The sequence below is a fragment of the Zalophus californianus genome, chromosome 7 (assembly GCF_009762305.2).
Source record: "Zalophus californianus isolate mZalCal1 chromosome 7, mZalCal1.pri.v2, whole genome shotgun sequence".
Taxonomy (NCBI): Eukaryota; Metazoa; Chordata; class Mammalia; order Carnivora; family Otariidae; genus Zalophus; species Zalophus californianus.
This window is the reverse complement of record NC_045601.1, coordinates 82,966,985-82,989,110: the sequence shown is the minus strand read 5'-3', so window position 1 is coordinate 82,989,110 and position 22,126 is coordinate 82,966,985. Positions and strand designations below refer to the sequence as shown.

At 41.1% G+C, this 22,126-nt stretch overlaps 1 protein-coding gene across 3 annotated transcripts in view; it reads left to right on the top strand.

The window, feature by feature from the left end:
* Nucleotides 1-22,126, top strand: part of CD109 (CD109 molecule) — a 128,172-nt gene that overhangs the window by 4,629 nt on the left and 101,417 nt on the right. For all 3 annotated transcript variants that reach the window (XR_003521615.2, XM_027603213.2, XM_027603211.2), the window contains exon 3: nt 18,111-18,139. Coding sequence is in view for 2 of the 3 variants with exons in the window: in XM_027603213.2 (XP_027459014.1) it covers nt 18,111-18,139 (29 nt within the window). In the remaining variant the exon portion in view is untranslated. The remainder of the gene's footprint in view (nt 1-18,110; nt 18,140-22,126) is intronic.

Here is a 22,126-nt window from a genome sequence, read left to right as displayed (position 1 = left end):
ATCACCACCAACCCCACCGCCACCATCACCACCACCCTCATCACCACCATCACCACCAACCCCACCACCACCATCACCACCAACCCTACCACCACCATCACCACCAACCCTACCACCACCATCATCACCACCCTCATCACCACCATCACCACCACCCTCATCACCACCATCACCACCACCCTCATCACCACCATCACCACCAACACCATCACCACCAACCCCACCACCACCATCACCACCACCCTCATCACCACCATCACCACCAACCCCACCACCCTCATCACCACCATCACCACCAACCCTACCACCACCATCATCACCACCCTCATCACCACCATCACCACCACCCTCATCACCACCATCACCACCACCCTCATCACCACCATCACCACCAACCCCACCACCACCATCATCACCACCCTCATCACCACCATCACCACCAACCCCACCACCACCATCACCACCAACCCCACCACCACCATCACCACCCTCATCACCACCATCACCACCACCCTCATCACCACCATCACCACCACCCTCATCACCACCATCACCACCAACCCCACCACCCTCATCACCACCTTCACCACCAACCCCACCACCACCATCATCACCACCCTCATCACCACCATCACCACCAACCCCACCACCACCATCACCACCCTCATCACCACCATCACCACCACCCTCATCACCACCATCACCACCACCCTCATCACCACCATCACCACCAACCCCACCACCACCATCATCACCACCCTCATCACCACCATCACTACCAACCCCACCACCACCACCATCACCACCCTCATCACCACCATCACCACCACCCTCATCACCACCATCACCACCACCCTCATCACCACCATCACCACCGACCCCACCACCACCATCACCACCGACCCCACCACCACCATCACCACCACCCTCATCACCACCATCACTACCAACCCCACCACCACCACCATCACCACCCTCATCACCACCATCACCACCACCCTCATCACCACCATCACCACCACCCTCATCACCACCATCACCACCGACCCCACCACCACCATCACCACCGACCCCACCACCACCATCACCACCACCCTCATCACCACCATCACCACCAACCGCACCACCACCATCACCACCGACCCCACCACCACCATCACCACCACCCTCATCACCACCACTACCATCACCAGCACCCTCATCCCCTTTATAGTGAATAGAGCTAGGTTCATAGTCTTCTGTTGTATAAAATAGTTAAGTGGACATAATTAACAAAACATGGTAAAAGTTCAACAGGTAGTAATTACCAGAGGAGAGAAGATGGAGTCACTTTTGAAATCAAATCAGATTTGAATCAAATCAAACTGCATGTTGGGTGGAGAGTGAGTCTGTCCCCTTATTTCTTCCCTTCTTTGTTTTTATCTTTTCCGTTAGTGAGATGTTGCCCTGCAGTTCCATGCCAGATCAAGAAAAAAAGTTTAAGAATGTTTGAATTCATGGGTCATAAATAAGAACTATCTTCTCTGTGAAGGCCTATGGAATGATTGAATTATTTTTGACATCCTTGAAATCGTTATTTCTGCCTTATTTCCCTCCTCTTTCTACAATTTGAAATGTTCACGTGTAAACTTTCAATGTTTCTCTTGAGTGAGATTTGCCTCAAATAATAATGAATGCACCCTTTCCCTTCATTCATGAATTCATTGTCACTGGTTCACATAAACCTGATTTAAGAAAAAAACCTAAACAAAATGTCAGCTGAAGCCGTGGGTGCTCTGCAGGGCATCTTGTAGTGAGTGCCTGCTGGTTGGGATGCATTGTTTATTTATTGTGCCAAGCCTGCTTCCATCTTCCCACTGAGGCATTGGCATGAGATGTACTCTATGAGTGAGTGTGTCTATATCCTTTAATAATTGCTTTTTCTTTTTGCTCTAAAATCTTGGACAGTTAATGGGCTGTTTACTTTTCTATTTTTTAAGAGTTAAAAATTCTTCTTTGTCCTTTACTGTCTCATATTGACGAGGGGGTGTTTTATTTTCCATCTTGATCCGGTAAAGGGTGGGAAATCAAGGTTTCTTAAGTTTGAGCTATTAGCTGAAAAACTTAAAAAAACATCCAATTCAGTTTGGATGGCTTTCTGGTGGAAACAAAGCTCCTGAATGTACATTTCATGGCTTGTAGATCAAAATCAGTCCCATAGTTTTTATGAGAGTGGATTAATTAGTGTAGTGTGTGGGCAGATCTCCCAGGGCAGGTTTCCACAGGCAGCTTTGCCAGTAGAACTCAGTCTGAACTTGTAGTTACGTGAGAATTATTTTTAAAGGGTGTGGACTCTTCATTCACATGTCTTTGCTATTGTGCATGATATATATGTATATATATAGGCCGGAAGATAAAGGACCACAGTGTAATCATGATGTGGTTGGGCTCTGAAGCCAGGCTACCTGATTGTCCTTCCATTAGTGGTTGTGTGGCTGTGCGCAGTCATGACCTCACCAGGCTTCAGTTTTATTATCTGGAGAATAGTGGTTCCTGCCTTATGCAATTACACGGCTATTGTGTGAATTAAGTGAGGTAACATGTTTAAAGCACTTAACACATAGGAATTTTTCAAGAAAATGGTAGCTGTTATTAGAAAAGAATAGTAACAATCATGACAGAGGCAATTATTAATCATCGGTTGGGGTGATCTTAAACTGGGAACTCTATAAAAGGCACATCACTAGGAGGGGCTGGGAAGGGATTTGACATTTTTTTTTTTAAGATTATTTATTTATTTATTTATTTGAGAGAGAGAGAATGAGAGATAGAGAGCACGAGAGGGAAGAGGGTCAGAGGGAGAAGCAGACTCCCCGCTGAGCAGGGAGCCCAATGCGGACTCGATCCTGGGACTCCAGGATCATGACCTGAGCCGAAGGCAGTTGCTTAACCAACTGAGCCACCCAGGCGCCCAAGGGATTTGACATATTAAATATTGAGTTTCCTCATAGTGCCAGGGACTTAATGCACAATACTTCCATAACCTTATGAGGAAGGCACTATTATCTTCATTTTAGAGATGAAGAAACAGAGGCTAAGACAGGAAAAAGAAAATTTTTTTTTCCCAGAGTTAACAACCTAAATTGTGAAGCCTGCATTTGAAGTTGGTTCTGTTGGTTCTGAATTTGGAGGTTGGAGACTGGCTGGAAGAGCATGACATATATTTTGTTAGCCTTACTTTGGGATATTGATACAATGTTGTATCAGTCATCTTCCTCTAAAATTACTGTCATGTTTGCTTGCAGTGATTTAGTCTTGGGTCTAATGAAATCTGATCTGGATCTGAAGAATCACAGTGCAGTGCTAGCTCTCCACCCAATTTACTTGGAGCCTTATAGAATTTTGGATCTGGACGGGACCTCAGAGATAAGCCAATTCAGTCACCTAATTTATGGCCGAGGAGACTGAGGCCTGGTGTTTGATGATTTGCCCAAAATGAAATCACTTATTGGTAGCCTAGAACTGAAAACCTCACACGTCCCCAAATTTGCAGTCCAGTGCTATTTCCATTATACTCTAGGAAACTTTCCTAACATATGGAGAACTGTGTGTAAGACCTAGGATATATTTGCAAATGTTGATTTTTCTGATATGGAAGAAAATAAGGCTAACTAAGGAGTTTTAAAATGCTTACCTGCATATTTGTGCAAGTTTCTTATTTCAGCTCAAGGTGGAGTTGCTCTTTATGGACTAATGGTTCTGCATGGGGAGGCGGGGCTAGGAGCCTCATAGATCTTTCTAACAATAAATCCTGTTGCTGGGTTTCTCACTGTGTGAGTTGTGCTTATTAAAAGCACCGACTCAGGGTGCCTGGCTGGCTCCATTCGGGGAGCACGTGACTCTTGATCTTGGGGTTAGGGGTTCAAGCCCCACATTGGGTGTAGAGATTACTTAAAAGTAAAATCTTAAAAAAAAGGCAGACTTGTGGCCAACCCTTCAAAACATGGGTAAGGTCTAGGAATCTAAATTTTATTTCAAGCAGTCATCACAAGTGATTCTTAGCCACATTAAAACGAGGACGACTACTCTTTAGTATCTCCTGAATGGCTCCTGACAAAGTGCTGGAAAGCCGGAGAGTGAGAGGCATGCCTTTGCAAGTCAATGATGATTCACGGTAGCTAAGAGAAGTTCCCTCCCAGACTTCTCTATTTGCTTTCAAGCAGCCCCCAACCCTAAGCATGGGTGTTCATTTTAAGCGGTGGAGAATCACATTTTGGGGTTTGATTATGAATCAGTGATTGAGTGAAGCTGAAGGGGAACATACTGATTCTTTAAACTCCAAGTTAAACATGTGTTGCTCCTTTTCTAACAAGGAATGAGTCACTGTCCCAGTGACTCACTGAGGGGTTGTGGTGGAAATAGAAATCAGATCCTGTAAGAATTCGGGCTGGGTTACTGTTTGATCCTTTATGTTGCTAAGAGGGCTTTAGAATGCTGAAACTAGTTGTTTGCCCAATGACATTTCCCCCCATTAACTTATTATTTCTTGATTATTTGTTGTATGTGATTGTGGATGAATGGGGGCGGGTGGGGAATAAGAGGAAGGAAGGATTAGAAAAGGTTCAGAGGTTCCAGAAGGATAATGTATAATATTTAAAGTGCAGAAGGCTGAAGAGTTTTTATTTCTTGTTTGTATAAAAAATTCAGTGTGGTTTGTAAATAGCGCTTCTTGTGTGTGACCCTGTGCCTGGTGCTGTTTACCTTTTACATGCAGAGCTATACAAATGTCCATTCATACATGTTCCGCTCCTGCTGACATATTTGGCATTTAGTGGGAACAGCTATTTCACATACTAGGGGAGGGAAGGGGGTGCCGGAGGAAAGAGCTGACGGCTGGGAGTGGCAGCCATAGGGGGATAGAGGTTCGTGTGTCTGTTTTCTGAAAAGGTGCTACATTCTGCTTGAGATGTAAGTTTGGGGACACATCCAGGTGGAGATGTGCAGCAGGTAGTTTTGAAATTGTAGCTAGGGAGAGAGTTTAAGGCATTGTTTTCATAGAGGCAGACAATACTTGAAGTCTTGGTGGAAATGCATGACATGTGCAAGGGAGGCAAAGCTATGGAACAAGACTGATGACAGAAGCTTGGAAAAAGGAAAAGAAATCAATGAAATGGACAAACGATGAGCAGCTAGAGACAGGGCTAGATTGAAGATGGTGAGATGTTCCAGAAGCTAAGGGAAGAAAGTTACAAGAAGGAAAGTTTTGATAGAACTGAGTGTCCCAGAGGGTCAGAGAAGAGAAGACGAAGACAGAAAAGGACATTGGTGATCCTTGAGTGAATGGTTTTAAGTTGAATGTTGGGAGCAAAAGCCAAGTTTTAAGGGCGCCTAGGTGGCTCAGTCATTAAGTGTCTGCTTTCGGCCCAGGTCATGATCCCAGGGTCCTGGGATCGAGTCCCGCATCGGGTTCCCTGCTCGGCAGGAAGCCTGCTTCTCCCTCTCCCACTCCCCTGCTTGTGTTCCTGCTCTCGCTATCTCTCTCTCTGTCAAATAAATAAATAAATAAAATCTTAAAAAAAAAGCCAAGTTTTAAGTAATAAATGGGTAATGAGAAAATATAAGAGTGTAGACTACTCTTTACTGAAGTTTGACAGTTGAAAGGAGAGAGGTACATGTTCTCTTAAAATGCTTAGTAGAGAGGTAAAAGTGGTTGACGCAAAAGGGAGAAGTGGCTAATTCATGGATAAGAAGTAGTGGGATCAGGATTAGGAACACAGGTAAGTGGATTAATCCTTAAAAAAAAACAAAACAAAAACCTTGTACTTTTTGCTTTGATGCAAGAAAGAAATCGAGGAGAATGAATAAAGAAAGAAATATTTTGGGGCACCTGGGTGGCTCAGTTGTTGAGCGTCTGCCTTTGGCTCGGGTCATGATCGCAGGGTCCTGGGATGGAGCCCCGCATCGGGCTCCCTGCTTGGCAGGAAGCCTGCTTCTCCCTCTCCCGCTCCCCCTGCTTGTGTTCCCTCTCTCGCTGTCTCTCTCTGTCAAATAAATAAAATCTTAAAAAAAAAGAAATATTTTGAGGTATGAACTTGAGATGGAGAATAAAATTGGAATATGGTTTTATTTTTATTTATTTATTTTTTAAAGATTTTATTTATTTATTTGAGAGAGAGAGAATGAGAGATAGAGAGCACGAGAGGGAGGAGGGTCAGAGGGAGAAGCAGACTCCCTGCTGAGCAGGGAGCCCGATGCGGGACTCGATCCTGGGACTCCAGGATCATGACCTGAGCCGAAGGCAGTTGCTTAACCAACTGAGCCACCCAGGCGCCCCTGGAATATGGTTTTAGAAAAACTTTGCAATAATTATTTACCTGCCTCTAAATTATGCACATCTGATACCTCTTCATAGGGAGTGGGGATATACATTACAACTAGTGGCCCATTGGAGAGAGAAATACAGAATTGGAGATATTCCCTGGTGGTGTCCAATTGGGTCCCTGCTGGATTGTGGGATGTTGGAATGCAAGGGCGGATACTTGTATTGGTATCAAGGGAAGGAACACAGGAGAATAGAGAAGAGAAAGGGGTATTTACGGTGGTAGTATGCTTCACTTGAAGCTCGAAGGGATCGGGTAGTTATTTTATTATTGCCATGGGATTGTGAGTGTGAGTAAGAAGTGGAATTGTAATTTATTATCTCTTGGTCTGGGCTAAGATGATCATCAGACCAATGGTGCAATGACAAAACTTGAGGAGAAAGAAATTATAGTGGGTTCTGGTCTTGCTCTGTCTGTTCTGTTCTTCATTTCTCTTAGGAAAATTCCATGACTTGACTTTCTTCCCTTGCAAGGGTGAGGGTGAAATTGGCCAAAGAAAATTTGGTGGCAGGAGTTGGGTGGGGAGTAGTGGGCAGGTCCTTGGGTCTTTAGTTTTGAAGAAATGACTCATGAATTAATCTAAAAACCAGAACGGTAAAGAGCTGAGAAATAAACGGAGTTACATTCTCTTAGGAATACTTGGTAGCTTCCTTTTGGCAGGGCAATGTTGGGAATTTACATTTATGAAAATGTAGCTGGCAGAAATGATTTAGTATTATAAATTTAAATTTCACTGAAATCTTGTTAAATCTCAGAAAGATAGTTGAGACAGGGCATGACTATTTTGAGAATTCCAAGTATTTATTAGGCATCAAATTGTATATGGCACAGTATTGGGTGGCATAAATATTTGGCTCCTCACGGGGATGCAAAGTAGGTTTCATTTCATGTGCCATCTCAGGTTGATGGTAGAGGCTGCTTGGAGTGCCGTGTTTGATGGTGTCAAGGAAGGTCAAGTCTGGGTTCACCAGAATAGAGAGTAGAAGGATTAGCTGTGTCTGCCATAGGCATGGAAATGGGGAGTGTGGTATGAATGCTGTAAAGGAGGCTGCTGGGTTGAAGAGGGATGGACTTCTACAGGGCTGCATGGGGCTTGAGGTAATCACAAGGATGAAAGAGAAAAGGTAGAAGAGTGGGTGTGTTCAAATACTACCACGAGAATACACTAAGCTACAGAGGAGGGACAGGGAGGGAACATGAGATTTTATTTGGACTAATATTTTGGAAGTAATAGCCAGGTCTGTTCTGTACAGTTTGGGAGGCACAGTGAGTCAGACTGGGGGCTCTAGAACCACATTGGAATTGAACCCTTAGCACTACCTCTTACTACCTAAGTGGCCTTGGGCAAGTCACTTCATTTTATCTAATTTCAGTTTCTTCCTTTGTATGATGGCAATAATAATAGTACCTATCTTAGGGCATTGTTGTGAGTATTAAATGAGACAGTACTTAAGAGCTGTGCTGTGCAATATGGTAGCCATGAGCCACCTGTGGGTTTTGAGTGCTTGAAATGAGGCTTGTACAAATTGAGATGGGCTGCAAGTAAAAAATACACAATGGATTTTGAATACTTAATATCAAAAAATGCAACAAAACTGAATCTTTTTTAAGCTGATAAATTTTTAATATTGATTACATCTTCAAGGGTAATATTTTGGGTATATTGGGCTCAATAAAATGTTATTAAAATTACTTTTATCCATTTCTTTTCTTTCTTTCTTTTTTTTTTAGTGCACTGCTTTAGAACATTTGTCATTATGTCTAGCACATGATAAACACTGGAGAATGTCAGCTATGTCGTACCTAGCATTTCTTAGTATCACATGTTATTATTGATGCCGCCCTTGTAAGCACCAGCTGTGGCATCAGGCGAGGTCTCTGTTAATGGCAGTTTGATTGTGACTCAAGCAGGCCTTCAACCTTATTCCTTATTCCTTGAGAAAAGAGGCGATCTCTCTAAAAAGAGCACTATACCATAGGGGACAGTAAACTTTTCTTATAAAAGGCCAGATGGTAAACATGGTAGGTCTGCTGCCTTATGGTTTTTGTTGTGCATAGTAAATGAGTGTGCTCATGGAACTTTATGGACCCTGAATTGGGAGTTCATATAATATTTCATGTGTCATGAAATATTTCTTCTTTTTCTTTTCCCGGCTGTATAAAAATGCAAAACCATTTTTAGTTCACAAACTGTAGGAAAGTAGGTGTGGGCCCTCTTTGGCCCGTGGGCCGTAAATTGCCAGCCCTGCCATCACGAATGCCTGGACATTCAGTAGCCCAGGGTCTTGTTTGACTCTTGGTTTTTCATATGTATTGAACCTAACATTTAGTTTATACTGTACCATTGTATTTATTTTACTTTTAGTAGGTTTTTTTTTACCTGTTGATGCTCGGTGGTCTAAATGGAACAAAAAGTTATTTATGAAACTCCTGTTTATTGAGATGTTTGTAAATAAGGAGAGGCAGGAGAAAAAAAATAAAAAGAGTGTGTAAGGGACCAAAGGAGATACTTTTACTTTGTTTTACTCAAAATGCTTGTCTTTTTGTATAGATTGAATGCACTGGAGTGTTACTTAGCTTTAAAGTAACATTAAACTGTGAAGCAGAAACATATTTTAAGGTTTTGTCTTCCACAGATTTGTAGTGGGAAAGCCCATTTCTCACTTTGTCTCTCTGTGATCAAAGAAAATGCTGAATAATGAGAGAATATTTAATAACTTGGTAAGGAGGTCCAAGTTTTCAGCTAAGAAAGTGATATACTTAAGTTTATATTACTGAATAGCAGAAAGCTACCAAAAATACTTAAGCAGTAAATACTAAGGTATATAAATACATAATTGTGTGTATATATATATATTTGCATACATATTTACGTACATATATGCATATACATATATATATATATGTATATGCATATAGTGGAAAAGCTGTTTTTTTTTTTCCCATAGAGAATATTTCTGGATCTGTTGGATTTCCAGTCACACATCACCCCTTCCCTCAGCAGTTCTCCACAGAGCTATTTTGTGAGCGCAGATGTTAGAGGAGGCAGCATACGGCATTATAGAGTGTGTTTAAAAAGCTAAGGGAAGGTTAGTTTTTGTGTATGCTTATTACACAACTTAAAAATAGCTTGACTCTATTTGTAAATCAAACGGCCAGCTCTCCGGCTTGTGCCAAGTGTGAAGCCTTAAAACAAGGTTTCTTTTGAGTGGCTTCGGCAGTGTTGGGAAGGAGAAAACATCTGAAAGGGTTCTAAGATTGACTTTCTGTGGTTACACACAAAAATGACCTGAGTTTTACAGACTTATCTACAGTAATGTTGAGAAGGACTTTTCGTCCCAGAGCGGATCTTTAGTCCGTGATTTAAAGAAGTGCCAGTTAGTGAGTGTTTCCAGAGATGGTGCCTGTTTCCCGTGTCTGAGTGGAACCTTGCTCAGAGGGAGCAGAAATGGTCACAACGGTTTGCTATTTAATCTTCAGCCTAGCAACAGCACAGGAAGAGATTACTATTCCTCATCTACATTCCCACCACTCTGCTCCCAGTTTTAGGTTTTGGCTGTGTAAATTATTGCTAGAATGTTAGGACTTTCACATAAGGCTGAGCAAGTGCCTAAGACATTCCAAGCTGCGTTTGTAAATTTGGAGAGAACACAAGTTGAAAAAAATGTCAAGTACTTAAAGCTGACCTTTTAATAACGACACATGAGACCAGTGAGTGGGCTTTAAATTGGATCTCTCTCTACACATCCTTCAAGCCACTCCCTGAATCTAGCAAGAATTATGGGTGGGTGGGACATCTCTGTCCCGGCGCTCCCGCTTTTGGGAACAGCTTCTGTTTCTGCCTCTGTTTTTTCCTGGACCTATGAAGACACCATCATGTGTCAGAGTAGTGAGAGCCAGGCATGCGGTCAACTTCCTCTTCCAATTTTTCTCTAACGAGAAAACCCCTCGAAGGTTTGAACCAAAAGGGCTACATTAAAAAAAAAAGTTCTATGAAATGGGATTTCCTGCAGTTCAGATCTGGGTAGCTGGTCTTGAGTTGCTGAAATGCTTGCCCTTCCGATTAATCAACCTACTGCATTCATTTGGATTGTAGATTCACAGCTGTTTTTTTTTTCTTTTTTTTTTTTTTTACTTTCTCTTGTTTGCTGTCTCTTAGATAAAAATAAATACCCCCGCCCTGGCCCCCCTGCCCCAACACACACACACACACACACACACACACACACACACACACACACACACACACACACACACACACACACACACACACACAGTCTTTGTAAATTTGCCAGTGATGGGAGGTAGACTGTGTGTCAGGCCATGTTGGAAAGGAAGCACATTGTTTCCTCCAAGTCACTGGACTGACAAAATGGTCAACCCCATGACTTATCCTAAAGTAATGAAAGATAAATACCTCTCCGTAATCAAGGGTACTGGTTTGATGGGGCTCCGCTTTCGGCGGTTTAATTTTGTCCATTTTCTCCTAGTGTGGGATATTGTTGTGGATGCTGTTCTGTACCACCCAGGTAGAGCCCTTCAGAGAAGGACAGGCTTCCTCCAGCTCCTGGGAGTGCTTCGGCAGACCACCCTCACAGCCAGCCCCCTTTGGGGCTTGCATCTGCTAAAGAGAACCGCCTTGCCCAAGGGGCACCCCTCCTTGGATGAAGGTCCAGCCCCGTCCCCCTGGTTCAGAACAGTTCTCAAAGATCTTGGCTCTTCTAGCATCTCACCTCTGGAGCCTGTTTTGCAACTCTGCCTCCCCCTCTCCCCAGGCCTGTCCCCTTCCTTTCCCTTCCCTACTCCAGGTACTGATCACAGGAGCACTCCCCACAAAACCCCTGGCTTCCCTGGCGTCCCAGCTATAGACATAATATGGTTATTTTTAAGGATTTTTCAGATCTTGAAATTAACCTCAAATGTATCAAAACTGTAGTATGAAGAAGTGATAAGAGAATTGGGAAATTTTCGAGTTTTATATCCTTTTCAGAAGTTTTTGTATAAGGCGAATTGTTTTAAAATTAGTTTTGCTATTGCAGTGCTTATAGCAGAACTCTGAAGTTTGGGAGAAACATGGATAAAGAAGAATCCCCAGGTTCTCTGATGACTAGCATAGAGCTGAGGAGAGGAGTCCTGAGATAATAGAGGTTGTGAACATCTGTGATGGAGTGGTGATAACATGCACAAAGAGGCTCTCTAGGCTGGGGAACTTATGCAATAATCAAGGGTATGTAGGGGAAAAGCGCAAAGGTACAGTTGCTGTTCTTGTGCTGAGAGGCAGCATGGAGTGGCAGTTTACAGCTCAGGCCCAAGAGCCGGGCTGCCTGGGTTAGAATCTTGGCTCTGTTACTTCTTTTCTGTGTGTGACCTTGGGCAGGTCACTTAATGTCTCTGTGACTCAGGGTTCTCATTTGTTTTGTTTTGTTTTGTTTTGTTTTTTAAAGATTTTATTTATTTATTTGACAGAGAGAGACACAGCGAGAGAGGGAACACAAGCAGGGGGAGCGGGAGAGGGAGAAGCAGGCTTCCCGCGGAGCAGGGAGCCCGATGCGGGGCTCGATCCCAGGATCCTGGGACCATGACCTGAGCCGAAGGCAGACGCTTAACGACTGAGCCACCCAGGCGCCCCTAGGGTTCTCATTTGTAAGATAAGGAAAATAATACTTAATAGGATTGTGATGCGGATTAGATCAGTTAATATATGTAATGCTTTTATAACACTATAAATATTATCTATTATTATTTTATTCACCAAATTTAAAAATTGTACCCATCAGATCTAGTTGATTGTTTATTGCTTCTAAGCAGAAATGTGAGTCTTCCATCCTCTAGACTAACATTATTCAATGGAAGTATGGTTCTACCACATATGTCCACATATGTAATAGGACATTTTCTAGTAACCAAAATAAAAAAGTAAAACATAGGGGCACCTGGGTGACTCAGTTGGTTAAGCATCGATTCTTGGTTTTGGCTCAGGTCACCATGATCTCAGGGTCCTGAGATTGAGCCACACAATGGGCTCTGTGCTCAGCATGGAGTCGGCTTGGCTCTCTCCCTGTGCAAACCTCCCCCCATTCCTGCCCCATGCTTGCTTGAGTGCTCTCTCTCTCTCTCTCTCTCTGTCTGGCATAAATAAATAAAATCTTTAAAAAAAAATGGGGGTGCCTGGCTGGCTCAGTCAGTGGATCATGTGACTCTTGATCTTGGGGTTGTGGGTTTAAGCCCCATGTTGGGTGTAGAAATTACTTAAAAATAAAATCTTTCAAAAAAAGGTAAGGAAAATCGGATAAAATTAATTTTAATAATATACTTTATTTAATCCAATAATTCGTAAATATTACCAGTTCAACATGTACTCACTATAAAATTATTGCTGAGATAGTTCACATTCTTTTTGCTTTTTTAAGTCTTAGAAATATGGGGTGTATTTTGCATTTGTAGCACATTTCAGTTGCTCATTTCAATAGCCGTTGTGGCTAGAGGTTATTGTGCTGCACTGTGCACCTTTAGACGTTTGCTAGTTAATCTATTTCAAGAGTGTTCTAGGGCGCCTGGTGGCTCAGTTGGTTAAGCGACTGCCTTCGGCTCAGGTCATGATCCTGGAGTCCCGGGATCGAGTCCCACATCGGGCTCCCTGCTCAGCAGGGAGTCTGCTTCTCCCTCTGACCCTCCCCCCTCTCATGTGCTCTCTCTCTCTCATTCTCGCTCTCTCAAATAAATAAATAAAATCTTAAAAAAAAAAAGTGTTCTAGTCATCTGTTTCTGTGAGTGAACCACCCCCAAACCTAGCAGTTTAAAACAATAGTTCATTATTTCTCACGAGTCTCACCCAGTTTGTACACACAAGATTAATGATTATTGCTTGAATCAGTTATTACCATGATAGTTGTGAAATTTCCTAATTCCATGATTCCTTCTATATTTACTAGTTGGAATTCTATGGTAAAGAAGAACTTTTTCTTCTCCCTCAATTAGTCATCTGTTTAATTATAGAGCAGCATAATCTTTTATTTATATTATTTATATATAACATAATATATAAATATGTATATCATATATATAATATATATATTTATATATTATATATCATTATATTATAAACATATATAATGGAATGATCAGATGATTTGAACATTCAAATAAAGGCTTTTTTTTTTTTTTTTGCAGATTGCCCATATTATCCCTGTCCCCATACATGCCCAGCCTCCCCTGTCATCAACATCACTAACCAGAATGGTACCTTTTTTCTTTTTAGCAAGAGTGAACACATCATGATCAACCAAGTTCCATTGTTTTCACTAGGGTTCACTCTTGGCATTGTATATTCCATGGGTTTTGGCAAATGTATAATGACATATAACCATTATTATAATACCGTACAGAGTATTTTCACTGCCCTGAGAACCCTCTGTTCTCTGCCCATTCATCTCTCCATACCACCTCGCAGCAACCTGATCTTTTTATCATATCCATAGTTTCGCTTTTTTTTCCAGAATGTCATTTATTTGGAATCATGCAGTATGTAGCCTTTTCAGACTGGCTTCTTTCACTTTGCAATATGCATTTAAGGTTCCTCTGTATGTCTTTTCATGGCTTGATAGCTCATTTCTTTTTAGAGCTGAATAATATTCCATTGTCTAGATGTATCACAGTTTATTTGTTCATTCACTGACTGAAGGAAACTTGGTTGCTTCCAAGCTTTGGCAATTATAAATAAAGCTGCTGTAAATATCTGCATGCAGATTTTTGTGTGGTCATAAGTTTTCAGCTCTTTTGAGTAAGTACCAAGAAGTGTAATTGCTGGATTGTATGGTAAGATCATGTTTAGTTTTTTAAGAAGTTGCTAAACTGTCTTTCCAAGTGGCTGTACCGTTTTGCATTGCATACCAGCAGTATGTGAGAGTTCCTATTGCTCCACATCCTGGCCAGCATTTGATGTTGTCAGTGACTGATACCAGTGTCTTGGTATCTTATTGTTTAATCTGCATTTCCCTATGACGCGGAGCATCTTTTATTATGCTTATTTGCCGTCTGTGTATCTTCTTTGCTGAGTTGTTTGTTAATGACTTTGGCCCATTTTTTAGTCAGTTATTTTCTTATTGTTGAGTTTTAAGAGTTCTTTGTAGATTTTGGACTATAGTCCTCTATCAGATGTGTCTTTTGCAAATATTTTTTCCCAATTTGTGGCGTTTCTTCTCATTCTCTTGACATTGTCTTTTGCATAGCAGGAGTTTTTAATTTTGATGAAGTCCAGCTCATGAATTCTTTTTTTAAAAGATTTTATTTATTTATTTGAGAGAGAGAGAGCATGAGTTGGGGGGGAGGAAGAAGCAGGACACCCCCACCCCCTTCTCCCCTGAGCAGGGAGGCTGACATGGGGCTCAATCCCAGGTCCTGGTGATCGCGACCTGAGCTGAAGGCAGATGCTTAACCGACTGAGCCACCTAGGTGCCCCTGAATTATTTCTTTAATGGATTGTATCTTAAAAAGACCAAGGTCATCTAGGTTTTCTCCTATGTTATATTCTAGGAGTTTTATAGTTTTGCATTTTATATTTAAGTCTATGATCCATTTTGAGTCAGTTTTTCTGAAGGGGGTGAGGTCTGTGTCTAGATTCACTTTTTTGCATGTGGATGTCCATTGTTCCAGCATTATTTGTTGAAGAGACTATCTTTGTTCCATTGCATTGCTTTTGCTCATTTGCCAAAGATCATTCGACCATATTAGTAAGGGTCCATTTCTGGGATCTCTCTTCTGTTCCATTGATCAGTTTGTCTGTTCTTTTGCCAATACCACATTGCCTTGATTACTGTAGCTTTGCAGTAAGTCTTGGAGTTGATAGCACTGGTCTTCCAGCTTTGTTCTCCTTCAGTATTGTGATGGTTATTCTGGGTCTTTTGCCTCTCCAGATAAACTTTAGAATCAGTTTGTTGACGTTCATAAAATAACTTTCTGGGATTTTGATTAGGATTGCATTGATCAAGTTGAGAAGAACTGATGTCTTGACAATATTGAGTCTTTCTATCCATGAACATTGAATATCTCCTCATTTATTTAATCCTTCCTTGATCTTCCTTGATTTCATTTATCAGAGTTTTGTAGTTTCTTCATATAGATCTTGTACACATTTCATTAGATTTATACCTAAGTATTTCTTTTTTGGGGGGGATGCTAATGTAAATGGTATTGTTTTTTCAAATTCTGTATATTCATTGTTGGTATATTTTTAATTGAGAACACACTCTCTTCACATATGTTGAGGTACGTGTTAAGATCATAGAGCTGCTCTATGGAGGATATTTTCAATTCTTTCATCTATCCCCCATACTGAGCTATTTAAATGTTTCAGTCCAGATATCTTACAGGGTTTGTCTTTTTGCCTGGAAAGTACTATGACTCCCTTCAACAAATATTTTTACAACACAGAACTTGTCAAGTAAATTGTCTGTATTTATGGTTCTTTTGACTGTTTCACCAAGTTTCGTTGCTGCAATATCATTGGGCTTCTCAAATTTCACTTCATTTCAGTATAGAATATGCCTATCCCATTAAAAAGAACTTGGGCGCCTGGGTGGCCCAGTTGTTTAAGCGACTGCCTTTGACTCAGGTCATGATCCTGGAGTCCCAGGATCGAGTCCCGCATCGGGCTCCCTGCTCAGCAGGGAGTCTGCTTCTCCCTCTGACCCTCCCCCCTCTCGTGTGCTCTCTCTCTCTCACTCTGTCTCTCAAATAAATAAATAAAATCTTAAAAAAAAAGAACTTAATGAGAAGTTTCTTCCCACAAGTTAAGATATTACCAAAGCATGATTACAATATTTCAAAGTTAAATCTTGTGCAAATTAAACCCATCTCATAACAATATTTTACTAAACCAAAAAGATTCGGGACAAATGCTACATCAGGATGCTGGGATAGCAGCATAACCTGGGATGATCTGGCCAGGACTCACTCTGTGTAAAAGGCCTTTCAGGATCTGGTCCAGCTTCATCTCTATAGTCCTCTCCCTGCCAGCTCTTTGCTTCTGTAGACTCATGCGGAGCTCCACTCTTTTGCATTTCCTGCTGCTCTGCCTAGAAACTCTTCCCTTACTTTCTCATCTGGCTAATTTTTCATTCTATAATCCTAGACTTCTGGCATCATTTTCTCTAGAAGCCTTCTCCTGATCCCTATGAGGTGGGCTCTGCCCTATTCTTATTGTAGCCCTTCCATATTGCACTGTTTTTGTTCAGGTGTTTCTCTTTCTTCACCTTTTCAAGACACTTTTTGTCCAATGTCCTATTATTTAAGAGTCGTCCTCTTTGCTTCCTATGGTGACAGTTATTGGATAAACTGATTTGTGCAAGGTGATAAGAGATTTTGATGAATGGCTTATCTGCTCCTTGAAAACGTATTTGTATATCACTGAGGCCCACTGGGGCAGTGGTCTTCAGGTGGGTGTGCACACATTGGGTATTGTGCAAGACCATTTGTAAGGGTGTAGGCAGAAAACGTACTAGCTTTTATTTCTATTATTTTCTTGGGCAAAACTAAGAAATTAAGGTTTTCTAATATTTAATAATTTGGTTGAGAAAAGTGCATATATATGACTTTATAATCTAATGTGACATTGGTGATGTGTACTGATTGACTGAGTGCTCCATTATAAAAATTGGGAGACCCTGCTGTAGAGGCATGCTGACATCCCCAGCAGATATCTCTTCCAAGTTTGCTGGCGCTACAATGATTTACATTTATCAAGTGTTTCCTACGTGCCAGACACTGCTCTGTACGTACACTTTCTAGGTATCAACATACTTATTCTTCACGACCACCTTATGAGATTGGTACTATTATCAAAATACTCATTTTATGGATGAAAAAATCGAACCCAGATAATCAGGTAACTTTTTCAAGTATAGAACTGGTGGAGTCTAATTCCAGAGGCCACTTGCTTACCCCCTGCTCTGTATTGTGCTCTGCTCTGGTGTCGGTCTCTTCCTATAGGATAGACACATGTGGCTTCCAGGAGGACCGGGACCATGTCTGTCTTGCTCATTGTGGTAAATACTTCATAAATATTCACAAGTATTTCTTAAATGAGGGAACTGTGAGGGTCCCTCCTCACCTCTGAATTCATGTCACTTAAATCGGAACTTTGGATAAGTACTCTTTTATTTTTAACTTGAAATATTTTTTCCCTTGAAGTAATTAGATTGGATGAGAAATTGGCATGAGTTAAGTTAGCGGTCCTATGTTTAGAAACTGTACATGAAAAGAAGTCTGCATGACTCTAATACCAGTGAGTCAGTTAGGAGTCCCAGCTCACCCCTGATGTGACTAATGCCTTCCTTTTCTTCCTTTATCATGAGGGTCTGAGAACATAAGAAATAAACCTCAGCTTCTTTTTCAACACAGATTGAAGTGTCGTCCCTCCAATGTATAGAACCTTGAAGCAGCAACAGTGACAACAGAAATGCTAATGGAAAAGAGCAGCAGAACTTAAACTGTTTTTTTTGTGAGGATTCACCCACTGATGGCTTTTCAAGTCTGGCTCAGCTTTCCTTAATTCTTTGGCACGAGGTTGTGTAGTAATGTCTCAGGTGTTCTGGGCTTTAATAAAATTGTTTTGTTTTGACCAAATAAGTTTGTGATTCTGTAAGCTTATGATTCCTTCTGCATCTGAAAGAGTATTAGGAGAGTCTTCGGAGTTGTGTATTATATCATCATATTCAAATTATGACTCTATTTTCTTCCCTGTTTTGCTTTTAGGCTCTTTCAAGACACTTATTCTTCCATCAGTAAGTATCCATTTAAAAAATTTGGTTTCAGAAATATACATTGCATTGATCAGTGAAACAATTTAACATTTTGTTGGCCTTTATATTAATTTGCATTCCTTGTGAGTTTGGCTTGAGTTCAGTTCTACCTTTAGATTAAGAATACTGTTACTTCAGGGAGATTGGTTATCAGCCTCTTCAAAGTCATAGCAGGGATTTTCCTCTTGTAAAACAGGGAACTTCACTGAGGGAAACTGGCCTGGACTATTGTCACAGACACCTGCATCTGCCTTAAAGAACCTTAGAGTTTAGAGGGTGTAATGAACACTCTGTCCTTCAGTTTCTCTGTCCCGGAAGAGTGGAGTGCCCTGCTGAGCCATATTGAAGGCTGAGGCATTGATGATACCGATCCTGTCTTTGTTTAAACATTTTCTTTTTTTTTTTTTGGTTCATAATTCAATTGTTTGCGTTACTTCTATTTTAAATATTAAGAAATTATTTATCTTGATTACTGAATTTTTTTGTCTTCTTGAGTTTTGCACCTGAGGCCAGGGCCTCACCCACCTCACCCTTGTCCCAGACCTGGAAAAGGGGATAAAGAAACTGCCTGTTTCACAGGGGATACCCCAGAGGTGAAGTAAGATGTGAAAGTGCTGTAAAATTTGCTATAGAAGTGGAAAGGGGTTATTATTTTGAGAAAGTCATGAAACCTGATGATGACATGCTGTTTGTGAACTGATCCTACTTGTCATAGCTTTGATTTGGGAGTTTGTACTTTTATTACTATGTTTTGTTTTGGAGCTTAACACTTTGAATATACAATAGAGAACGGTGACCACGGCATCCAACAAGAGATGCCATTTGGTATACTTTTCTGAGAATAGATGACTGATGACTTTGTTAAAAAAACAAAACTCAGCCTAGTAAATTTGAAGATCTAATTGGCTTTATTAAGCAGTTGGGCAGGATCCCATCTAGCAAGTAGAGGGGAGCTCTAGTTGTACAATGTGGAAGATTTTTGTAGGAAGGAGGGTGGGGCAAGGAAGTTATTAGCAAAAGAAAAGAAAGGATTGTTCCAGGCAAGGTCACCTTCCCTTAGGGGGAAGGGCATGGGGTCTTATCCTGCAGATTACCTCATCTTCCTTTGGCGGTGGGGTGGGGATGGAGAGGGCGCATGTGACAGATTACCTCATTGGTGCTTGTCAGAAAGTTCCAGATTGATTGGCCTAAAAGTAAACTCCTGGAGAGGTTGAAACTGCAATTAAGTCTTGGTTTGCTCTTCTGAGAGCAAAGTAGTCCACCTTGGGCCTGTGGTTTTCTTTTGAACAACTTTAGCCCTGACACTTTACATACTTAATGTAGGATCAGCATTACTTGATGAGCCAGGGTTCCCCATTTCCTCCATTACTTATTGAAGGTTATTTATGAAACACATTCAGAAACCACATTCCTTTCTCCGCGGGGTGGGGGTGGGGGTGGGTCGATCCTAGAGAATACAGTGCTCCCAAACAGTAGTTTATAAAAATCACTTATATCCCATACTGCTGTTTCTTACCTACTATGTTTGTGCTTTTCTTACTAAGAAATATAATTGCTTTTCTACTGTTAAATAGAAAGTAGGGAAAAAGAGGCAAAGCAGGTGGAAAGGGGGGGAACCCAATCTCATTGATAATAAAACATGGCATTGCATTCATGTATGCTTAAACATTAGATGTTGGCCATATGCTGTTGAAGGAATATTCCAATGAGAAGATTAAAATAAATCCTGTGTAATACAATTGTCCTACAGCAGAAAGATTAAAATAAATCCTGTGTAATACAATTGTCCTACAGTAATACGATTGTCCTACATTAAGTCCATGAACCACAGTTTATTTTTTTATTTTTTAAAAATAATTAATTTATTTGAGAGAGAGTGGGAGAGCACGAGGGTGGGGAGGAGCAGAGGGAGAGGCACACTCCCTGCTGAGCAGGGAGCCAGGTGTGGGGCTCCATCCCAGGACCCTGAGATTATGACCTGAGCCAAGGCAGACGCTTACCTGACTGAGCCACCCAGGCGCCCCCAGGAACTGGTTTAAAATACCGCTGCCTGGTTTCATCGGAGAAGCCTGCAGGTGCACAGACTAGAAGTGTAGAAAGGCTGACCAGAGAGGGCATCAGGCGGGACGAGGGCACCTGGGCTTGTTCCAGTAATGTCAATTTATTATAAACTATACTCGTCTAAACTATCATGAAGCTGGAATTTGGCTGCTATGATTCTTTTAAGTCTTACCTATGTGAAATACGAACTCCAACATCCTGTACTTGTCTTTAATATTAATGCCATTTCTATTGTTGTAGATATAACGCTCAACCTATTGAGAGCTTTACTAGAGATTATATTTAGAACTATATCCCTTTTCTAGTAAAACAGAAATTTAAAGGCTTAGTCATAAAGTATCTGGGAAAATGTGATCATGCTTGGCAAAAATAAAGTTCTGTATTGTTATGAGTTTTCAGTTAAAATAGACCCAGCTTTTGGAGTGTGCACTTGTATTCTGATGTTTGTAAATGTAATATTTTAAATTGTTTTTTAAGGTTCTCATGAATTTTTGCTGTAAAATATGAATGTTTTACTGTATTGGAACAAATGTGTTTTTAATATCTGATTAGCCCATTGTTTCTACTTTTGATATACTACAAGCAGCTTTTAATAAGAATAAATAAAAAAATTGATGCTTAATATAAAGATTATTTTTTGCACAAAATATGCTAGGAGAAATTTCTTATATTCTCTCTGTAAATAAGTCCATCTTAAAATGAAGGAGTGGCTTTTAAAAAAGTTAGAAATGTTTTTAAAGTTTATTTTATGTCTAATATTTAAAAAATATTTTTAATAGAAACTGACATCTTAAATTCCTCAACTGTATTTTAAAAGTTATTTGAGGGGCGCCTGGGTGGCTCAGTTGGTTAAGCGACTGCCTTCGGCTCAGGTCATGATCCTGGAGTTCCGGGATCGAGTCCCACATCGGGCTCCCTGCTCGGCAGGGAGTCTGCTTCTCCCTCTGACCCTCTTCCCTCTCGTGCTTTCTATCTCTCATTCTCTCTCTCTCTCTGAAATAAATAAATAAATAAATTAAAAAAAATAAAAGTTATTTGAAATCTCCACTACTCTTAGTAACTAGCATTATTAATGAAATAGAGTAGGATAAATGCTGTTGTGTTGTCTCAGTTTCCTTGACAACTGATCTTTTAGAGAAGGCAAAATGGTTTTAGTTAACCCAGATTAGTTCCTTACCCACCAAGGATCTTTTTAAAATTTTTATTTATTTTTAGTTTAAAGTAAACTCTCTGTGCAATGCGGGGATCAAACTTACAACCCCAAGATCGAGAGTCACATGCTCCACTGACTGAGCCAGTTACCCCCACCCTCCCTGCAAGGACCTTTTTTAAAAAAAAAAAAAAAGATTTATTTATTTATTTTGAGAGAGTGAGAATGAAAGAGAGAGAGTACATGAAAGGGGGGAGGGTTAGAGGGAGAAGCAGGCTCCTCGCTGAGCAGGGAGCCCGATCTGGGACTCGATCCCGGGACTCCAGGATCATGACCTGAGCCGAAGGCAGTCGCTTAACCGACTGAGCCACCCAGGTGCCCCCACAAGGACCTTTTTGAGCATACCTTCCTTTGATACCCTGGGCAAAGAGCAAACATTTCCTCAGAAAATTTGCATTTATGTATACACATGAATACACAGAATACACTTTGCATAATGAGAATCTTACGCCCTGAGCATGCCCAACTCAGATGCTCGTCAATACTTTGCTGATCAAAGCCCCGTGATGTTTCACACTCCCTGACTCTTGGCCTTCTGCTAGACAGTGTCATCTGTGGGAATTGTCTCTTTCTCCAGCCATCTGCTCTCGGCTCAACATACAGGAATCCCAAATCTCTGTGGGTAAATAATTGGTTCTTGTATAAGAGATCTGGAAATCTCTGATGAGGGAACCTCTTTATTACCAATCCTGGGAAGT